Genomic DNA, 20156 nt, shown 5'->3' on the forward strand with positions numbered 1-20156 from the left:
TTTTTAGAATATACACCTTATTCCTTACTTATTCTAAGGGAATTTTTAATCAATTCTTTCAGAATTTTATGCCATGCACTTTGATCATATTTACCCCTACCTCAACCCCCACCCCCACCCCAAATCCACCTTTACTTCCCTACTGGTCTACTTTGGGTCTTTTTATTTTTTTAATCCATCATGTCTCCTGTGTGCTGTTCATATATTCTGGGATCTGTGGTTTTCCATTGCAGTATGGAAATTTCCAGGGGTCACACTCTTAAAGAAACCTGACCTTCCCTCTCTGGGCAGCAATCAACTGCCAATTGCTACTCTAGCCCCCCTTAATCTCATTGTCCATCCATCCAAGGAAAACTTACTATGTGCCTGCCACATGGTTGGAGGCACCATATAGACACACCTGAATGCTGCGCTGCCTTGAGGAACTTGGAAATGGACGTGAGGTCCTCAACACATACACGCTATAAAAGAGATATAAGACAGACGTACACAATGGGGGTGAAGTAGTCCATTTGCATGCTGGACAGCCTGGGAGCTTCCCGGTCCAGGAAGCGGGGCACTTCAACAGTCCCAATCTGGCTGTGAAACTGGACGTTCCCGGAAGAGTCGCTGGTATTGAGTACACATCAGAAAGCCCAAGAAGCTGGAGTCTGCTGTCAGTGGAAACTGCAGCACCCAAAGCTGCACTTGTTTGGAAAGAGAGGAACGGACAGAGCGCCGCTCTTACCTGGCACCCTGTATCCGGCAGGCCCAATGGGAAGGTATTGTCCACCCTGAAGATGTGTCATGACCCCGCATGTCGGTCTTTTCTGGAGATGCTCCCACAGACACACCTGTGCCCATTTTCCCAGTTCAGACAACCTCCTCAATTCAGTCAAGTGGCCGACCAAGGCCGTCTGTCACAGTGCGTCCAGAGACAATGTCTTATAGACACGTTGGTAGCTAGCATTTGGAAATGTCTCTTTCCTGGAGAATTTTCTTGCTACGGTGTTGACTTTCTTAGGATTCTTTCTCAGGCTCTCTCATCCCATCCCACATTCCTTCCTTCGGCTGTGCTTATCATTCTAGCCTTGTCCCTCCTGGTCTGTCTTGTCTTGGCAGCCTACATCATGTCCATTCTGTGTACCATCCCACGTCTTGGTCCGGACCCATCTGCTGCACATCTCTGAGTCTCGCAGCTGAGGGAGGGCAGGATGGCGGCCGGGAAGAGCCAGGTCCTTACTCTGCCAAGGTGGAATGTGGGGTGGACGCAGCCACCCTCGTCTCTCAGATACGCCACCTTCATCTAGGCAAGTGGGAGGGAGGAGAGGGAAGCTTGCTGTGCCGATGCCATGGGCCTGCCAGAGCTGCTTTCCCGACTGCCACCACCGTGTGCTGCTCAGTCCCGGGTCCTCTCCATCTTGCAGCCCCCCGGGGAGAAATGGCAAGGCTTGCTGACCCCTGGAGACAGATCTAAGCTATGTATATAATTCTGGGACGGATGGCTATGCCCAACTCTTCTAACCACAGAACAAGGCTGCTTTCTTAAAACAGGCTGGGGCTCAGAGCCAGGCCCCCGCTACTTCTGTGCAGGACCAGAAAGAGTTAACCTTAACGAGGGTGTTAGCTGCAATCTGTTTTCGAGCTCCAGAACACACTGCAGAGAGCCCCAGGCTTTAATGAGCAGCTCAGCCCACGAGGAGTTGGACCCTTAGTGACCTGTGCCGCATTGCACAGCCAGCCAATCCCATGGAGAGATAACCCACACTACAAAAGGTATTCCTCAGCACATAAGGATACACCTGCCTAACCAGATCTAAGCCCCACACAGATATCCACCTGATAAGCCCGAAATAACTAGGGCACAGTAGTGGTGACACACTGCCTGAGTAGAACCCCCATATACCTGCAGCCCCCCCACAATGCCTCTGTGCAGACAAGTGTCTCTCAACGGTCTTGCTCGCTATAGTTCTACTCAGGTGTATCTAATAAACTCTACTCCTGTCTTTTTGTTTTGTTCTGTCTTGAACTCTTTAACCACCCACACACATCACTGGCCTGTCACACAGTTCCCATATGGCATAATACCATAACCCATCCAAGATATCAGATGGGCCGAGGGGCCAAGCCTAAGCACAATTAGGAGGCCGTGGTCAAAAGGACAACCACATTTCATCTCCCTTTAACTAGATTAGAAGGAAAAAGTAAAACCCGGAGAGCAGAGACGATTGCAAGTTACAGAAATAGAAGTGCAGTGCAGTCCTGTTCGGGACACAATATGCCACCGTCAAAAATGTCACTCTTTTGTGACCTAATGCACTCGACCTTAAGAGGGGTAAGACTAGTTTAGTCTCCATTACTCTTAAAAGCAGGAGGTGAGGGGGCTGCAGAGATGGCTCCGTGGTTAAGAGCACTGGCTGCTCTTGCAGAGGACCCGGGTTCAATTCCCAGCACCTTCACAGTCATGTACAACCACCTGTCACGCCAGTTCCAGGGATCCGGACCCCTCTTCTGGCCTCTGTGGGCATCAGGCATGCATGTAGTACACATGCATCCATGGAGGCACTCATGACATAAAGTAAAAACAAACACATTTTTGAAAAATTAGGAGATAAAGTTCCCACACAAAATGAGCAAGCCCTGCTTCTGGTGGAGACCGCGCAAAGCTTGTTAAGGTCACCCTTTCCTACTGGCCACTTTTTCTACTCCACCCGCCACCTGGGGCCAACTCTCTTGTCCTTGTCCTGTTTTCACAGCTTGTAACAGCCTGTCACTTCTCCGTCTGATGCATCTCTGCCCCTCCTTTCCGTCGGTGCTCTCCCTTGTCACGTGAGACTCGTATTGCCTGCACCTGTATGCTATGGATCATTCTAACACGGATTCAATCTTCAGGCCCTGCAAATAACCCTGAGAATAAAGGTGATGAACCTGACTCCTGCACAGAGAAGATTTACCTCAAATTATAGAAAACTCCATCACCACCAGGCGCTTCTTTGTTCTGGGTTTTGGGGTTTTTTTTTGTTTTTTTGTTTTTTTTGTTTTTGTTTTTGTTTTTTTTCTTTGCTCATCCCAGCAAGGAAGACCATCACATGTAAAGAGCTTTAGCAGAGGCTGGGGTGGAACTTAGTGGCCAAGGCATGAGCCCGGCATCACAAGGCTGCACGTTCCATCCCAAGCATCCAAGACAAAAACAAACAAACAAACAAGCCAAAAACCAAGGGGTGGTGGTGGTGGTAGTGGTAGCATCTTGGAAAGAAAGAAAGCTTGGCTTTGGGGATTCTGGATTTGGTTTAAGGGGAAATTTTAATGTAAGCAGGGGGAGGCTAGCTGGGGTAAGACTGCGTTACAATAATACTCACTATGTAGACCAGGCTGGCCTTGACTCAGAGACACTCTTGCCTCTGCCTCCTTGGTGCCGGGATTAAAGGTGTGTGCCACCATGGCCCGCAACCTTCTGAAACCTTTCAAATGCATTTATATCATCCCACTGTGCTCCTTTAAGAATCATAGAGGGGCATAATTTTACACTTAAAATCCTAGATCATCTGAGACACCTGCCTCAGTCTAGACTCCAGCAAAAAGGAACTTAAGCGAAGCAGAGAGGAATTCTAAAGCACAACTTTCACTTCCTGAATTCACTTTTGTGTCCCGTCCCCCCCCCCCCCCCACAGGCCCTAAGCCAGTGGTACAAACCCCAGCAAGAGAAGCCAGCCAGGCTCCCTGGCAGCTGCTGGCCAGTGTGACCAGGGGCTGCGGACCGGGATGGGGTTACATAAGCAGGGCTGACAGAAAAGCAGGACTTTCAGAATAGCGGGGACTCAGAGGCAACTCCTGCCAGGGCCGACCACAGCCATTCTTCTCACGCTGGCTCCACAGGACTGCCAAAGAGGCCCCAGTTCGGGCCTCATTAGCTGTGAGGAGGGCCACTAACAAAGAAACCCACATGTCATGAATTCATTGGCCTGGACCTCAGTGACCCAGCTGGCGGAGGACACCCAAGCTAGGCTTAGTTTACAGGTTAGCTGACAGAAAGGAGACCAGGCAGTGTTTCTCACACCTGGATCTGGAAGGATGAAATTTAAATGCAAAGAGTCATGTGTGGGCCCCAGACATCAACCGCACGCCCACCATGGACCAATGCTCGCTGCAGGGGTATCCGTGGGGGGGCGGTGGTTTTTTGTTTTGGCTGGCTGCATTTGGCATGAGTCACTGTTCAGAATGAAGTTGCCAAAAGAGAGAAAGAAAAAAGGTAGCAATCCAAATCCACCACCGCCCTGGATGGTTAAGAACCACAGGCCTGCAGAAGGCTGAAGCCCTAAGCGAGCTAAGAAAGCATTCACCATGAGGCTGGACCTGGCCACCGGGGAGGGACAGCCCAGCCTGCTCTGTTCTGTCCTGAGCAGATGACCTAAGGGGTGGTTTGGGGTCTCTCAGTCCAACCCTCCCCAAGAATGGTAAAGGAGGGACCGCAAACAGCATACCACGGAGCCCTTATGCTCCATGGTATACCGAAGGGCGGGAAACTGGAAGATGAGGGGCCAATGACTGAAAAATCAAGCTGCTCCAAGGATCTAAAGAATCCGTGAAAGCTGGCGGCTGGGCCTGCCACCTCCAGAGGTTCTCACACAGTCCCCTGGGCGGTCACAGAAGCAGAGCTTCTGAGTTCCCGGACGACACTGACGCAGCTGGCCCAGGGACACACATGAACTAACTCCAACTAACAAAGCCAGCATTTGGTTCTCTGGCTGTTTATCTAGTTAATTAATTAACTTATTTATACAGAGTTTCATGTAGCCCAGGCTAGCCTTGAACTGGCTACACAGCCAAGGATTATCTTGAACTGGTCCGGCTTCCATTTCCCATGTGCTAGGATTGCAGGCAGGCACCACATACATAGGCTGCTGGTTTTTGATATCCTGTATCTCTAAAACTTTCCTTTGTGGGATTTTTTTTTTGTTGTTGTTGTTGTTATTTTGTCTTTTTTTTTTTTTTTTTTTTTTTTTTTGAGACAGGATTTCCCCATATAGCCCTGGCTGTCCTGGAACTCACTCTTTAGACCAGGCTGGCCTCGAACTCAGGGTTCCCCCTATCTCTGCCTCCCAAGGACTGGAGTGCTGGGATAAAAGGCATGTGCCACCACACCCAGCAAAATCCTCATACATTTGTATCTGAGATTGTACACTTTCTAACATTCGGTCAGCCTAGCAGAAACCCAGCCCTTCCCTTCCAACCGCCTTAGGATTTCTTGTAAGCTCAGCCTCTTAAACCAGACCTCTTTCTGCTTGTGCTGCGCTTTCTGGCGTTTTATATAATCCGGTTCCCTCTGGTCTTCTTCCATTTTTCCTATGTTTTCTCACGACACGTTCAGCAGAACAAGTTTCATAACATATTAGGAGTGACCTGCTTTTATCAAATGATACCTGGCTTCCCTGCCTTCTGAAATAGTAAATACAGACCTAATCCCCCTACCCTCCAAACCCGTTCTGAGTCCACCATTCCTGTCTATTAGGACAGAACTACATTTAATTAAACTGCATTTGGTTCCCAATTAATTTTATTTTTCCTCTTGTCCCTAAAGTTTCAGACTTTGGAGCCTGCTAGGAAAATCACCAGCATATGGGAATGCATATTGAATGACATGCAAAACAATGCAAATTAACACCAGGCATAGGTCTCTAAACGGTTTGGGCCAAGTCTGCAAGCCCCCACTAAAACCGATTTGACCTGTTTCACCTCCCCACACTCTGGCAAGCGGTGGATCCTGTATCCCTTTTCTTCTCTTCCTCCCTCCCTTCCTCTGTCTCTCTCTCTCTCTCTCTCTCTCTCTCTCTCTCTCTCTCTCTCTCTCTGTATTCTAGACTATCTGGAACTCTGTAGTCCAAGCTAGCCACGAATCCTCCTGCCTCAGCCTCCTGAGTATTGGAACTACAGATAAGCGTACCACGGCTGTCTTACCACGTCTGTCCTGGATTCTCTTATTACAGTTGGTCTTCGGCCACACTTAGAACCTGACACTGACATGCGTGGGAAAGGCAGCCGTCGCCTGGAAATCATCCAAAGGGACGCAGGATTTCACTTGCTGCGGCCTTTGTCATCTCAAAGTTCTCCAGGTCTCAGATGATGTGTTTGGAAACGACGGACATGACACCGCAGAAAGGACTTTATCACCATATTTGAATCCGCAGCACAGGGCTTACTGAGTGCTTGCCGTATGCCCGGTACCACACACACACACACACAACACACACACACACACACACACACACACACACACACACACACACACACTATACATGTGTGCTGGAAACATGAAGTCAATTAGTGAGGAAGAACAGAGTCCTTACTCGTAGGGTCATTTCAGAGACCAGGGCAAGGAGTCACAAAAGCCAGGAAACTTGAGCTAGAATGCAAGCATGGGAACAACAGAGACAAGAAGCAAGCGGTCGCAGCCTCAGCCCAGGAGCCTTGTCCCTGATCAGAGCACAGCTGAGGTCTGAGGTCACTCACCCTCTGCATTTCCAACATCATCCAACTTGTGTGATCTACACAGTAAAAAGTCCACCTGCAGACGCACTTGCCTCACATACTGTCTCTTTAAGGCATTGACTGTTTACATGACTTTGATCCATCTACCATCAGAATCAAACTTTAAAAAAAATTGTTTTAATAAATTTTACGTGCATTAGTGTTTTGCCCTGGGAAGTTTCGGGTCCCCTGAAACTGGAGTTACAGACAGTTGTGAGCTGCCCTGTGGGTGCTGGGAGTTGAACCCGGGTCCTCTGGAAGAGCAGTCAGCTCTCTTAACCTCTAAATTCTCACCCTTCTGGATGCCATCTTCTTCCACTGGCTCCATGTCATTCACTTTTAAACAGCTATAAAAAGCCATTCCTCGACTTCCCTCTTACCTCGGAAGCAGCTACCAGACCTGGCCATCCCTCTCTGGATGCTCTGCCCTCAGGATCCACTTTCCCACCTCCTAATCTCCACTCTCCCCTCTTCACACCTCATCCCTATTGCAGATGGCAGCCAGCAGCCAGAGCCTGCTCTACTGGCCACAGCGGACGCAGCTCTCTTTCCCAGGCTCCAGAACTGCGCAGACTCAACAAAACTGAACCTGTCCTTCTTCCTGGAACCGGCTCCTTTCCCAGGGCTCCCTGTTTCTGGGAAGAGCAGCACCCAAACTTATGGAACCTTCCTGCACTCACATCCTCCACAAAATGTTTTTCCACAGCATGCCCCCAGTCCACCCACCAAATCATCAGTCGCTCGGACCCAGCCCTGCATACTCTAGAGCTCCTCAAATCCATTCAGCAGCCAGGGTGAGTGCTTGTTGTTTGGACTCAGTTCTCCTACCTCAGCCTCCCAAGTGGCTGGGCCTGAAAGCCCTCACCTGCACCTGCACCTGGCTGGTTTGGTTTTCAGTCACAACTGTATGAGGAGACTCACAGGGGTGAAGCTGTTTTGAAGATCCACCTACATTATGTCACGGGCCCCACCTCCCACCATACCTTAGCAGCACCCTTCTCCACCGTCCCCTCGGGCTCCCATGGGGCTCTCCCAGCACTGACCTCTCCTGTTCTCTGCTCTTAGGATACACTGATCCCTTTACGCACCCAACCCCTCAGCTTAAACAGTTCCAACTCATCCTTAGCCCACCTTCCAAACCACAGTAAGGGGCCTGCACCCCAAAAAGATGAGCTACTGCCCATCTGTGCCCCACAGCAAGGGCCCAGCTCACAGTAACTATGCAAGACATTGGTTTGTCCAACCGACTTTTTGACCCCACGTTGCTCAATTTTCTTGTCTCAACGTGGTTCCTGCCCCACAAGTCTTTGAAAGACAAATCTTTGAAGCTTATTCAGCTTAACTCACACAATGTAGTGCTAATGGTAAGCCCCGGGAACCAGGGCATGCCCACAACGTCTCCTCCTCGGGTCAGGGCAGAAAAGGCAGCGTCAGTCACATAGAGCCTCCTGGAGTATGTACAGCCTGCCTAGGCTGACGGTACTAATCTCACGCGTTACCCTGCCCACCTCTGCCCTGTTTAGCAAGACTCTCAGGAACTCTCCTTCCAGCCTTCCCAGTGCCTCACACTTCTCTGGCCATTTCTTTCCTAATACCAATAAAAGATAATCCAGCAACATCCGAACCCAGCATTCCTCACAGCTCTGGATACCTATTAGGTGCACCACAGACAGCTCTCCGCAATAACTCACTTTTAAACTCTCCTTCCTCCAGGCACTATCAACGAAAGCTGACAAAACAGTCTATTAGTTTCTAGACTTAGGCTGATATGCGGCTTAATAAGTAACAAGGGCATCTTTTATGCATATAAGATAAAAGGAGATTTCTATGTCTCTCAACCCGTACAATAGACTCTAATTTTATTCCAGCTCCCTTAATCTTCTTATTACTCTTAAGTTTTAAAGGTTAAAGAAGGTGTGGGGCATGTGCCCCCAAACTGGCATCACCCCTCCACTTGCCCGGCATAAGATCTTCCAGCCTCTACCTGGAAGCTTGGAGCTTTCATTTGCATACCATGCCCACCCTGGAGGCACGCCCACGTCCGTGAGGGGGCCCCGGAGTCCCTTCCCTGAGGCTGGGATTCCCCCAGAGGTTCCCAGCCCTCCAGGAAGACGCCGCCACTTCGCACGGTGGGGGGAGGGGGGGGAGGAGGGAGGTACGATTTCTGGCCCGCTCCGCAGCATGCAAACTTGACCTTAAAACGTGCAGAAGCTTGTCCCCGCAGAGGCCACGGGCCGGGACACGCGACCTGCGGCTTGCCTCCCACCGGGGGGACCTCCGTCCCCGCCACTCTACGGAGAAGCCGCGGGAGGAGCGGGTCTCCGGGTGGCCCAAGCCGGGGAGGGCTCCCCCGCGGGCCCCGGCAACTTCGCGGCGTCCCACACCCGGCCGCGGCATCTGCTGGACGCTCACTGCAGTCGCCCCGCCGCCGCCGCCCTCGCCTGCTCCTCGGGGACCCACGGGCTCCGCCGCCAAGAAGCCTGGACCCGGCTAGTTCCGGATCGCGCCGCCCCCGCCCCATAGCGACCAAGACGCGGCGCGCCAAGTTGCCCACGAGGGAAAGTGAAAGTGGCGGGGAGGAGAGGGGTCGCGCCCCCAGCGCCCCTCGCTTGTCCACGTGCCCAAGCCGACCTACCGGGGAGCTGGGGGCCCGGGGCGCGAGGTCCCCGGCACTCCGAGCCCGGCTCTCCTCTGCCACGCGTGCTGCTCCGGAGTTGCTCTCCCTCGGCCAGCGATGGGACAGCGCCGAGGTCCCCCGTGACGCCGGAGAAAGGAGGAGCGCCACCGCCACGCTCCCTCCCGCGGAGGAAGCTCCGCGCCCTGCGCTCGGGGTCCCCGCACCGCGCTGGGGACCGACGTTCCGTGCCACCCCGGTAGGTCGTGGCTCTGGGGCCCGGGTACCCGCTTCTCTGCGGCTGCCCCGCCCGCCAGACACACACCAGGCGTCGGAGGAACGGGATTGCTAAGTGATTTGCCCAAAGTCGCCGAGAGGGCGGTGACAAAGCAACTCACGTCTGCTACTCCCGGGCTGGCCCCCACCTCCCCTGCACGCCGGGCTCAAGGCTGGCAGGACTCGCCTGGATGCAAGCGGGCTCTGAGGGCGAGGCCAGCAACGGCCTGCGCTGCCTGGCGAGCGTTATCAGCAGCGTGGGAAGGTGGAGTCTTGCAGGATAATGAGGGTACAAAGTTGTGTTTTAATCAGTGGCTAGATGCGGAGTACGCTTCCTCTTTCCCCTCCGGCGGAGGTGAGGGTGGCAGGGGGTGATGCTGTGTCGGGTTCACAGAGCAACTGCATCAAAGAATGGTACACGCCCATTAAACCAGCCGGGCAGTGTCTGACTCTTGAGGTTCTTGTAAGGGGTCCTGTGAGCATGTTCACTTTGTAAAGTAGACACTGTAGGTGTGGTGGAGCATCGCATTCCCAAAGAGTCTTCCTCATCCGGTGGGGGTGGGGGTAGGGGACTGTTCCTGGAATCTGCCCTTCAGGGCAAGGAGTAGGACTAAGTGAGTCAGCTGAGCAGGTTTATTCTTTGTTCCATCTTTTGAAATGGGCTGAAAGCCTGCAGTATGCCTGGCCGGACCTAGAATCCAGATCCAGTTAGTTCCAAAGAGTGCCCACATCAGCAGAGAGCCTCAGTTTCCCTACCCTGGCTTAAAAAAGCATCCTGTGCTCAGTGTGCAAGTCTTCATGACCATTTTACAGACTTATTGAGAGAAACATGGGCCGGCTTGGCACACCTCTCCTACCTGATGAGACCTCTACTTTCTGGAAAAGTCATTAAATTACCTCCACAATTCATCTTCCCAACAATTCACCTTGTCCAAGTTGGCGTCATCTGTGCCCGAGAGGAAGGAGAAGAAACCAAGGCTTCCAGTCGTCCTCTGTTCCGTGCCCTGTTCGAATCCACGACCTTATGAAGGGGAAGAACTGTTTTTATTCTGATTTGAGTCCCAAATGAGAAGTGGGACTCGAGTAACGGGGGTGGGGAGGTGGGATGAGGGGTGGGGGGTGGGGTGGGGTTGGAGAGGGGAGAGCCAGAATGTAGACTTCATGGTCTGTTGGGTGTGTGCCCTTAACCACAGAGGAACCCAGGCCAAGGGGGCCGGAATTCATAAGAACCAGCAACCATCCTCAGCCCCAGCACCAGCCTCCAGTTACCTCAGGCAAGGCACGCTAGGAAACACACACATCTGTTTTATTAGTTTGAACCTATCAAAGTGGATATCCACTCACAACCTGGCTCCCCTAGCCCCAGATCTTTGGCCAATCATTCTGTCCTAAAGCAAGTGTTTTCTGTGGTGGGACCTTTATCTTTTATTTTTATTTTTTACATTTATTTATTCGTTTGGGGCAAAGAGGTCAGAGGACAACTTTCTGGAGTCAGTTCTTTCCTCACACCATGTGGGCCCTGGAGATGGACCTTAGGTTGTAAGGCTTAGTGGTGCATGCTCTCGCCCTGTGAACCATGTTAGCTGCCCAGTGATGGCACCTTTTCTTCTAACTTACTTTCTGTGGTTGTGGTAAACAACACTGACAAAAAGCAACTAGGGGGAGAAAGGGTTTATCCGGCTTATACATCCCGACCACAGTCCATCGCTGAGGGAAGTAACTGAAGCAGGGACTGTGGAGGAAAGCTGTTCATTGGCTTGCTTCCAGGCTATGTACAGTTAGCCTTCTTACACAGCCTTTGCCAACCTGCCTAGGGATGGTACTGCCCAGAGTGGGCTGGGCCCTGCTACCTATTCAACCAGAATCCAGAAAATGCCGGACAGATACGCTGCAGGCCAATCTGAGGGAGGCATTTCCTCAATTGAGGCTCCTTTGCAGGTGTGTCAAGCTGACAATCAAAATTAGCCATCACACCTTTAAAAAAAAATCTTCATGTTCCTAAGCTTAGTTTTGGATTATTGTCTTAGGTTATTCATTGGGATGATTATTATTTCTATTTTGGTCATATCCGGTGTTACTTTTCTCTCCATCCATTGCCTTCAGTGACTGCCCTTGTTCTCTTAAAATCTTATTGCAAACAGTTTCCCCAGATCTGAAAAGTAGGCTGCCCGACTTGGATTGTGACCCTCTGAGGAGGAGCGCCTCTTTCAGTATGCTTCTTGTATGAGGCACCCTTATGAATGAGGGGCCTTAACACTCTAGTGTTTTCTAGCAGGGGTGTGACACCTCTGAAGGTTCAGGGTGGAGAATCCTCTGCCTCCTCCTGGTGGCCATCAGGCCTTGCTGGTGCTCGGCTCTGAGCTGTATCCCTCCAATTCTTCTTCCACTGTACTCTGGCCTGCCTTCCTATGTTTCTTCTGTTTCCAAATTCCTCTTGGCTTCAAGAATAGCACGCATTGGATTTAGAGCCCACTTTAATCCAATACGATCTTGTTTTAACTGGATTATATCTGTGCAGGTTCTTTTTGCAAATGAGGGTCCATTCATGAAGTTCAGGGGGACATAGAGTTTGGGGGAAAGACTAACCTCCCACAATTCCCAAAAGTCAGTTAATGATATAGTGTTTGAGCTAAGGATGCAAAGAGGTATAAATCGAGGTGCCTGCTGCCCTCAAAGAAACTCTGGCTACAGAGGTCGGCCTTGGACTAAGAACGGAAATAACCAAGGAAGGAGATACAGGAGCCAAGTGACAACCCACGGGCCAAATGACAGCTCCAGGACAGTGGCTGGGGATCCCACTAGGGAACCTCATCCGAAGGCAAGAGTGACCCAGGCATAATCAAGGGAGGCTTACTGACGCACACCTCCAAGGGCAAAGTCGTGCCCGGCAGCATCCCATGTCTGAAGTGTCCCCGGAAGTGAGAGGCTGAGGGAATGCAAGTACTTACCACATGAAACGGAAGAACACCACGAATTACTGCCATCATAGCCTGCTGTGGCCGCAGAGCATTTAGTATCAGGCCCAAAGGAACCTCCAGTTCCCCCTAGTGATTATCTAAAACCCAGCCGTTCCTCAGGAACTTGTGAAGCCAGTGCCGGTCTACCAAAGGGAGTCACTTCCTTTACCTCCAGCAAAAGGGACCCTTCAATTCACATACAGCTTTGGTGCCTATCAGCAGCATATCCAGGCCCACTGTAGCCTCCAGGCTCCGTATTTCTTACTCACAAGTGCTTGTTATACATCCCACAGCCCCCTCCCAGCTCAGAGACTTCCCTCCCACAAGCTACTCCCCTTCCTTACGACCCTCGCCGCGTCCTTAGTATGCTCTCCACTCTCAGCTCCTGCTGCCCTCGCGATGTTTTCTCTGTTCTCTATCTCACGCTGTTCTCCCTTCTCTCACACGAAGCCCTGATCACGTCCGGTTGGCGGGCCATGTTCAGTCTACTCTTTTCTGTCTGCTCTGGGCTCTTCCAGATGCCTCTAGCTGTAGTCTCTTGTTGATAATAAAACCCTTCACCATATCGTGGAGTGGCCAGGTCGACAGCTCTTTTATTGCATCCCCTAGCAGACAGTGCTCTCTGGGCTGAGGGTGCAGCTCAGTAGTAGAGCAGTGGTTTAGATTCACAAGGCCCTGGGTTCGATCCCCAGGATCGAAAGTGGGGTGGAGGGTGGGGATTGGGGAAGTACCCTCAGTGCTTTGCTCTTTCAGAAAGTCCCGAGCAACTGTCAGAGAGAATACTACGTCTTATAATTAAGGATCCAAGGCTTGAAGGAGCTGCATAACTCGCCCAGGTTATGTCACAGATAGGTCATAGAGTTAGTATGTGACACACCATTCTGGAGACCGCTTGTTCAGGAACCCTGCCACACCTCTCTGCCCACACAGAATGATGTTGCTTCCTGAGTTGCTTTTCAGTACTGACTGTGCTGCACTTGCTCCAAGGAAAGCCCCTGGAGAAAACATGACAGCCTCCTTAAAGTGGCATGAGTTCCAGAGCTGAGAAATTTGCCAGCCTTCCTAGCTAGCTGAGCAGGCTCCACCTGAGAGTACTGAAGAATCCCTGCAGACCTTCCCACACAGGAAAGGACCCTTTCTATAGAACTCAGTTGCCTTAAGGAAGTACGGGCTGAAGACACACAGAGTCATTGGTAAAAAGTGGAGCACAAAGGATGAGAAGACAAGCCCTCACTTCCAGGAGTTTCATGTGATGTTTTGACTGTCTGGAGAACTGTTAGAGAGCATCATGTCTTGTGATCCAGGACCCCAAGGTTCCAAAGAGTCAGCTGACTAGCCCAGGATGAACACCAGATCAGAGCTGGTGTGAAACATTCTGGATAATCCCTGTTCAGGACCCTCCACTCCGGCAGGATGTAGACTAGCAGAACCTGGTGTTCACACCTCAGTGTCTAGTCTCACTAAATTGAAACAGCACCCACACAACCAGACCTTGGTGTATTTTGAAGATTTTTTTTTTCTTTTCGAGGACAGGGTTTCTCTGTGTAGCTTTGTGCCTTTCCTGGAACTCACTCTGTAGCCCAGGCTGGCCTGGAACTCACAGAGATCCGCCTGCCTCTGCCTCCCGAGTGCTGGGATTAAAGGCGTGCACCACCACCGCCCAGCAGATTTTTTTCTTTTGGGGGGGAGGGTGAGAATCTGCAACGATGACAAGCAGCTGTAGCTAAGCAGAATGTCTAGCCTTAGGCTGCGGATCTCATGTACGGTTTTCTGTGCTTGCCTGGATTTTCCTTTACTTAGCAAGCTGGTGACCTGCTGGGTCTGCTTGCCGGCTGTCTTCACAGATACATGCAGTTGAGGTTGACACCCTTTGAGTCTGCTGTGAGCCACTGCATTCTTGCTCCTGCATGGCTGCATTGGTTGCTATGAGAGAATATCAAAATATAAAAGGCAGACCCTAGCCTTAAGAAAAATCCCATTTAATCTAGGAGGTACGAGCTATTTAGACAACATTCTACATTCATTTTTGTAGAGGAATCTGTGAGCAGTTTCTGCTTCTCAAAATCAGGCTGTCCTTGGCTACCCTTTAAAGTTATTTTTAAGAGCATTTTTGCCATCCCCCCCCCCCACACACACACACTCTTTTTGTTTTTGCAACAGGATATTATGTAGCCCTGCTGGCCTTGAACTTTCCTGCTTCCACTTTGTGGATTATAGGTGTTCTATAGCATGTCCTGGTTTGGCTAGCTTCTTGAGGGATGGGCTCCTTCATCTTGTATCACCTTGGCCTTTTGCATGCTTCTTTCATCTTTAGGGCACACCAGGTCCAACTACATCTGACTTGAGTTTAGCTCTGCAGGGAGTTGAGTCAGTACTTACCCAGCGAACTGTAACTTAACCGAGAATGTGAACACCTGGGCATTTGCCTTTGCAACAACAGATAGCTGAGTCTCTGCCAACCGCAGCAGTGAACTATTGAGGCGACATTTAAAAAAGACGAATGTTAAGTTGTGGTCAATCCAGGTATTTCTCACTTCCGGTTTCTGCTTGCCGCTTCCATTTCTTTGGCTGTGATTGAATGTGCACGTGTGGTGTTATGTGGTGTGGCACTCCAAAGGATCTTTGTATTTGGTTTGGACCGATGCCTGACTGGATTCTAGGTAAAAGGCAATTAATATCTGCAAATCTGACCTAAGAATGGTGGTTCATGTCTGTAATCCCAGAAGCAGAGGCAGACTGATGTTAGTTTGAAGCTAGCTGGGGATGTATGGCAAATTCCAGGCCAGCCCAGGTTACAGAGTGAGTCACTGTATCAGGGTTTCTATGCTATGATAAAACACCACAACCATAAGCAACCTGGGGAAGAGAGGATTTCATCTTCCAGCTTGTGGTCCATCCTCCAGGGAAGTCAGGGCAGGAACTCCAGGCAGGAACTGCAGCAGAGGCCACGGAGGACTGCTGCTTACTGGCTTGCTCCCCACGGCTTGCTCAGCCTGCTTTCTTACACAACTCAGGAAACACCGCACAGGGATAGCACCACCCACAATGGACTAAGCCTTCCATTCTTGATGTCAATCACACATCAAGAAAATGTCCTAAAGACTTACTCACAGGCCAATCTGGTTGGGGCATTTTCTTCTTTGGGGTTCCCTCTTCCCAAATGACTCTAGATTATGCCATGTTAACAAAACACTAGCCAGCACAGTTACCATGTCTCAGGACCTTTACCTGTACCCCCAAATAACTGCTCATTTCATCTCTTGAAATTTTTATTTTTATTTTTATTATTATTTTTTTTTTTGGTTTTTCGAGACAGGGTTTCTCTGTGTAGCTTTGCGCCTTTCCTGGAACTCACTTGGTAGTCCAGGCTGGCCTCGAACTCACAGAGATCCGCCTGGCTCTGCCTCCCGAGTGCTGGGATTAAAGGCGTGCGCCACCACCGCCCGGCTGAAATTTTTATTTTTTGAGACAGAGTCTGTATAGTTCACTCCGGCCTTCAATGCACAATGTAGCTGATGACTTTGAACTTCCGATCCTTTTCCTCCACCCACCTCCTGAATGCAAGGGTTCAAGGCATGTGCCTCACCCCAAAGAGCTGCAGTTTTGTCTTAACAGACACTAAACATCAATTGCTTGCTTGTTTCAAGCTCCTAGACATAATACCCACAAGTATACGAACTTTGTCTTGTTCTTACCTGTTTCTAGAACTTAACACAATGGTTAGCACATTGTCGATGCTTGCTAAATAAATGAAGTACAAGTTAACCAACTAAACATAGGTAAGACGGGTTCTTGTCCTCATCAGAGAGTAGAACAGGAGCCACTAGGGGCCAGGAAGGAGAGAGGACGGGGGCCAGAAAAGGTTGAGAAACAAGGGCATTCTGCATTTCTCTCCCCAGCCTGGAATAAGGTGGCTAGAAGCCCAGAAAAGAGAGTGGAGTGGGCCAGAGGAGTCTATAGTAGTTATCAACCCGGCTGCATAGTATAACCATCTGGGAAGCTTAAGAAACTAATGATACACAGGCTCATTCCCAAAAATTCTTCTGTAAAGGAACAGGGGTGTGTGTGTGTGTGTGTGTGTGTGTGTGTGTGTGTGTGTGTGTGTGTGTGTGTGTGTGTACTGTAATGTAGCAGGCTCATTTTTTTTTTCAGGGCCTTAGGAAGAGGGAAGCCAGGGCAACATAATTCAACTTCACCCTCATACCAACAACTGTCTTTCAGCAGTTGCTATGTGTCTGCTACTGAGGCCTGCTTTGTAAAGACTCCCCGAGGGACCTCTGTAGCTCTATTTACAGACACAGATGGAACCCCCAGACAAGGGAGAGTGGCAGGCTCTGTAGCTAGCAACTGCACAGGCCAGATGCCGGCCTAACGGCTGCACTCGCACCCAGGTGCCAGCCTGCATCAACCACAGGCAGTTCTGGAAAGGAGCACTGTCTTAGGATGAAACACCACGACCAAAAGCAAGTTACTGTTCATCATCAAAGGAAGTCAGGACAGGAACTCAAACAGAGCAGGAAGCTGGAGGCAGGAGCTGATGCAGAGGCCATGGAGGGGTGTTCCTATGGCTTACTCGGCCCGCTTTCCGATAGAATCCAGGACTACCAGTCAAGGAACAGCACCACCCACAATGGGCTTGGCCCCGACACACCCAATCACTATTTAAGAAAATGCCCTACAGGCTTGCACACAGCTTGATCTTATGGTGGCCTGCCCTTCCTTCCTTCCTCCCTTCCTCCCTCCCTTCTTTCCTCCCCTCCTTTCCTCTTTCCTTCCTTGCATACAGCTTGATTTTATGGAGGCTTTTCCCTCTCTCCTTTCCTCCCTCCCTCCCTCCCTCCCTTCCTTTCTTATATTTATTTTATGTGCTTTGGTGTTTTGCCTGCATGCATGTCTGTTTGAAGGTGTTAGGTCCCCTGGAACTGGAGTTACAGACAGTTGTGAACCATGTGGGTGCTGGGAATTGAACCCTGAATCCTTTGGTAGAGCAGCCAGTGCTCTTAACCTCCGAGCCATCTCTCCAGGCCCTGAAGGCATTTTCTTAATGGAGGTTCCCTCCTCTCAGATGACTTTAACTTATATCAAGTTGACATAAACCTGGCCAGGACGAACACCAAGGAAGAGCTCCTGGAGGAGGTCACGTGATAGAGTTCACAACCAGCTTTCTGTTGTTTGCTGGGCTGTGCGCTACACAGCTCCATATCCTTTACCAGCCAAGTACAAAAATAAAAATAAAAGCTGCTTTGTACAGTTAGGGGCGGGGTGGGAAGGGCCAGGTGGAGGGAGGCACTGAAGCAGAGCTGATGGCACTCTAATGGAACCAGGAACCGGGCGGAGCAGCAGGCTGATGGGACATTTTATCAAAGAAACAAACGCAATGGGGGTGGGGGTGGGGCGGAGAATCGAAGTCTCTCCTGGGGAAGTGTAGAAAAACAAGGGTAGGGGACCCACAGTGGGGGGCTGGGAGCTTTTCCCTGTATAGGGATGGAGTGGCTCAGCTCAAACCATCCTACTTGGCTTCTAAGAGAAAGGGACACCCCCAATCCCAGGGGCTAGGGGTTCTCTGGGTTTGCACTGTTGAAGAGCGTATCTTTTGTGGCACAGAGCTGCCATCTTCTAAATGTGGCTGGCTAGAACCAGTATTTTCTTCAACTGTCTCATCACCAGCGTTATCATCTCTTTTGGGGACACATACGTACTGAGACCACTTTGGTTTGTTCTGTTGGCTTCTATCACAGCAGTAACTGTGTAGGGCCGCAGTACACAGGGACGCTCTGCGTGCAAGGGCAGGTGATTGGCAAGGCTTAAGTACTAGCCAGGAACTTGCCTTACTATTTCCTTGCCTTTCAGCTTTGACAGACAGGACGCAACTTCATATCTCAGACAAACTGTCGTCATAGAACTTTAAGGTGTGCTGTGCTGAAAACACACACGTCAACTGCTTTTACCACCTACAAGCACTTTATTGACACTGCAGCATTTCAAGTATGCACCTGCTGTTCTTCCCTTAAAACTCCTGGAAAAGAGGGCTGGTGTAGTGGGTGGCTGTTCTTGCCAGGCCCTGAAGCACCGCCCCTAGTGAGGTAGCAGGTAACTGTTACACCTGCCTATGACCTTCAAGTACATGCCCCTGGGGTATGGCCACTCGGGACCCTAAAGACCTGGGATGTGCGTACATTGCTCTCTCTTCACTACCTTGTAGTTTTGGAGGCTGGGACGGACTAGGACAGATCTCGCCAGAGAACAGCATTGGACTGTGCCTCACCCTCCCAGGATCCTGCGACAAATTCCTTTATTCTGTCTTGTGAGTTAACCCCCACAAATAAATTCCTTTGCTCATTAAGCAGACTCCGTGGATTGCTATTGATATTTCTCCTTTTAGCCTGGGCTCCAGCTCATCTGATAAGAGTGTCTATTTGGCATGGTCTCCCCGCCCCCAGTGCCACACAAATGGGGTGCTGTGGTATCCCTGTAATGTCAGCATTTGGGAGGGGAAGGAAGGGGGATCAGAAATTCAAGGTCATCCTCCACTATATGGTGATTTCAAGGCCAGCCTAGCTCAAAAGCAAAGCAAAAAACTCCCGGTAACGCAGTACCAAATGAAAGAATAGAAACTTACAAATGTGTCTAAGGAAATTAGTAGTTAACCACAAGCCCTGTATTTGGGGATTAAATGAAGTCAGGCAGGTTGACTTATCAGGCAGGTAGACTTGGCATGGCCTCTAATTCTGATCCTCTTATTTAGGTGGTAAGAGAATTAGCACGTGACAACAGTATAGTTTCAGTGGGTTCTTGGCTTTTACACATTTAAGGATAAGTTTCCTCCTATAAAATAGGCTTTAACGAATACCACTAAAACAGGAAAAACAAAGCAACAACAAAAATCAGGACCAGAATTAAAAAATACACGGGAGGCTAAGTGCTGTTAGCTCCCAAAGGACAAGAAATCCGAAGTCCCTTGCAAGCCGGGCCCCCTGGGCACATGCAGCCATTCAAAGCAGCAAGATAGTTCTCCTATGCAAACTCAGTTTGTTCATAGCTAGAACTTTCCAGGACAGGATAGAAAGACCCTCAGGAGTAGATACCACTGTGTTTAAATCAGAACTGGTCAGTGGGGCTTTCCCTTGGCTACCAGTCAGAGTCAGCCTATGCTACCGTGGTGATCAAACTGACTCCCTTAGAACGTGTTGATTGGTAGCAGGAGCCAATCAAATCACTCCCAGAGGCTGACACTGCCCCAACAGCATTTTGAAGTAGGCAACTTTGGTTAGACAGAAAATGCTCACGGCACCTAACATGAGCTCCAAAGCCACACTCTAGGTTTGATTTCTAGTTCTACCACTTGGTGGCTGCTCTCTAACTCTTGGCCAAGGGAAAGGAACCCTTTCCTCATTCACTTATCTTAAAATGGATGACAGTATTTCCATCTCATAAGGTGTAGTGAGGATGACGTGCATTAATATACCAAAAGTGCTTGTAGTGACCACTGGGATGGATTATTAAAGGTATTAGTTCTTACTCCAACCCCTTACAGCTATCACTGATTACTTTCCTTTCCTCTCCTTCTTCCCTCCCCTTCCATTTCCCTGCTTGTTTCCTGACTGGCACAGTGGGATTTGGTGCTTGGGCATGCAAACCAAGGTAATGTCACTTCTCCAGCGAGTAACCTACTGAGGAATGGCTGATGATTCACTGTGGTCAAGGAAAAACAACTTTCTTTAAACAATTTTTAAAAAAGATTGTATTTGTGTGTGTGTGTTTTCGTTTGCACGTGTGCACACAGACATGTCATAAAAGGACACTTG

General features: G+C 50.1%; 1 protein-coding gene and 1 long non-coding RNA gene across 8 annotated transcripts in view; one reads left to right on the plus strand and one right to left on the minus strand.

Annotated features, from left to right (window-relative positions):
- Window positions 1-10478, minus strand: part of Gcnt4 (glucosaminyl (N-acetyl) transferase 4) — a 94061-nt gene extending 83583 nt beyond the window's left edge. For 4 of the 7 annotated variants that reach the window (XR_008219578.1, XR_008219576.1, XR_008219574.1 and 1 more), the window contains exon 1: window positions 9140-10478. Coding sequence is in view for 2 of the 7 variants with exons in the window: in XM_052743496.1 (XP_052599456.1) it covers window positions 8699-8901 (203 nt within the window). In the remaining 5 variants the exon portion in view is untranslated. Of the gene's footprint in view, window positions 1-727; window positions 1601-8698 lie in introns of those variants that run through there. The other 3 variants (XR_008219577.1, XM_052743496.1, XM_052743497.1) reach the window with 3 other exon arrangements.
- Window positions 9271-18699, plus strand: LOC128113661 (uncharacterized). Its single transcript, XR_008219582.1, has 2 exons — window positions 9271-9377; window positions 18202-18699. It is a non-coding gene; the product is annotated as an uncharacterized LOC128113661 (long non-coding RNA).
- The last annotated feature ends 1457 nt before the right edge of the window (window positions 18700-20156 follow it).

Source organism: Peromyscus californicus, unplaced genomic scaffold, assembly GCF_007827085.1.
Source record: "Peromyscus californicus insignis strain IS unplaced genomic scaffold, ASM782708v3 Scaffold_18__1_contigs__length_77618521, whole genome shotgun sequence".
Classification (NCBI taxonomy): domain Eukaryota; kingdom Metazoa; phylum Chordata; class Mammalia; order Rodentia; family Cricetidae; genus Peromyscus; species Peromyscus californicus.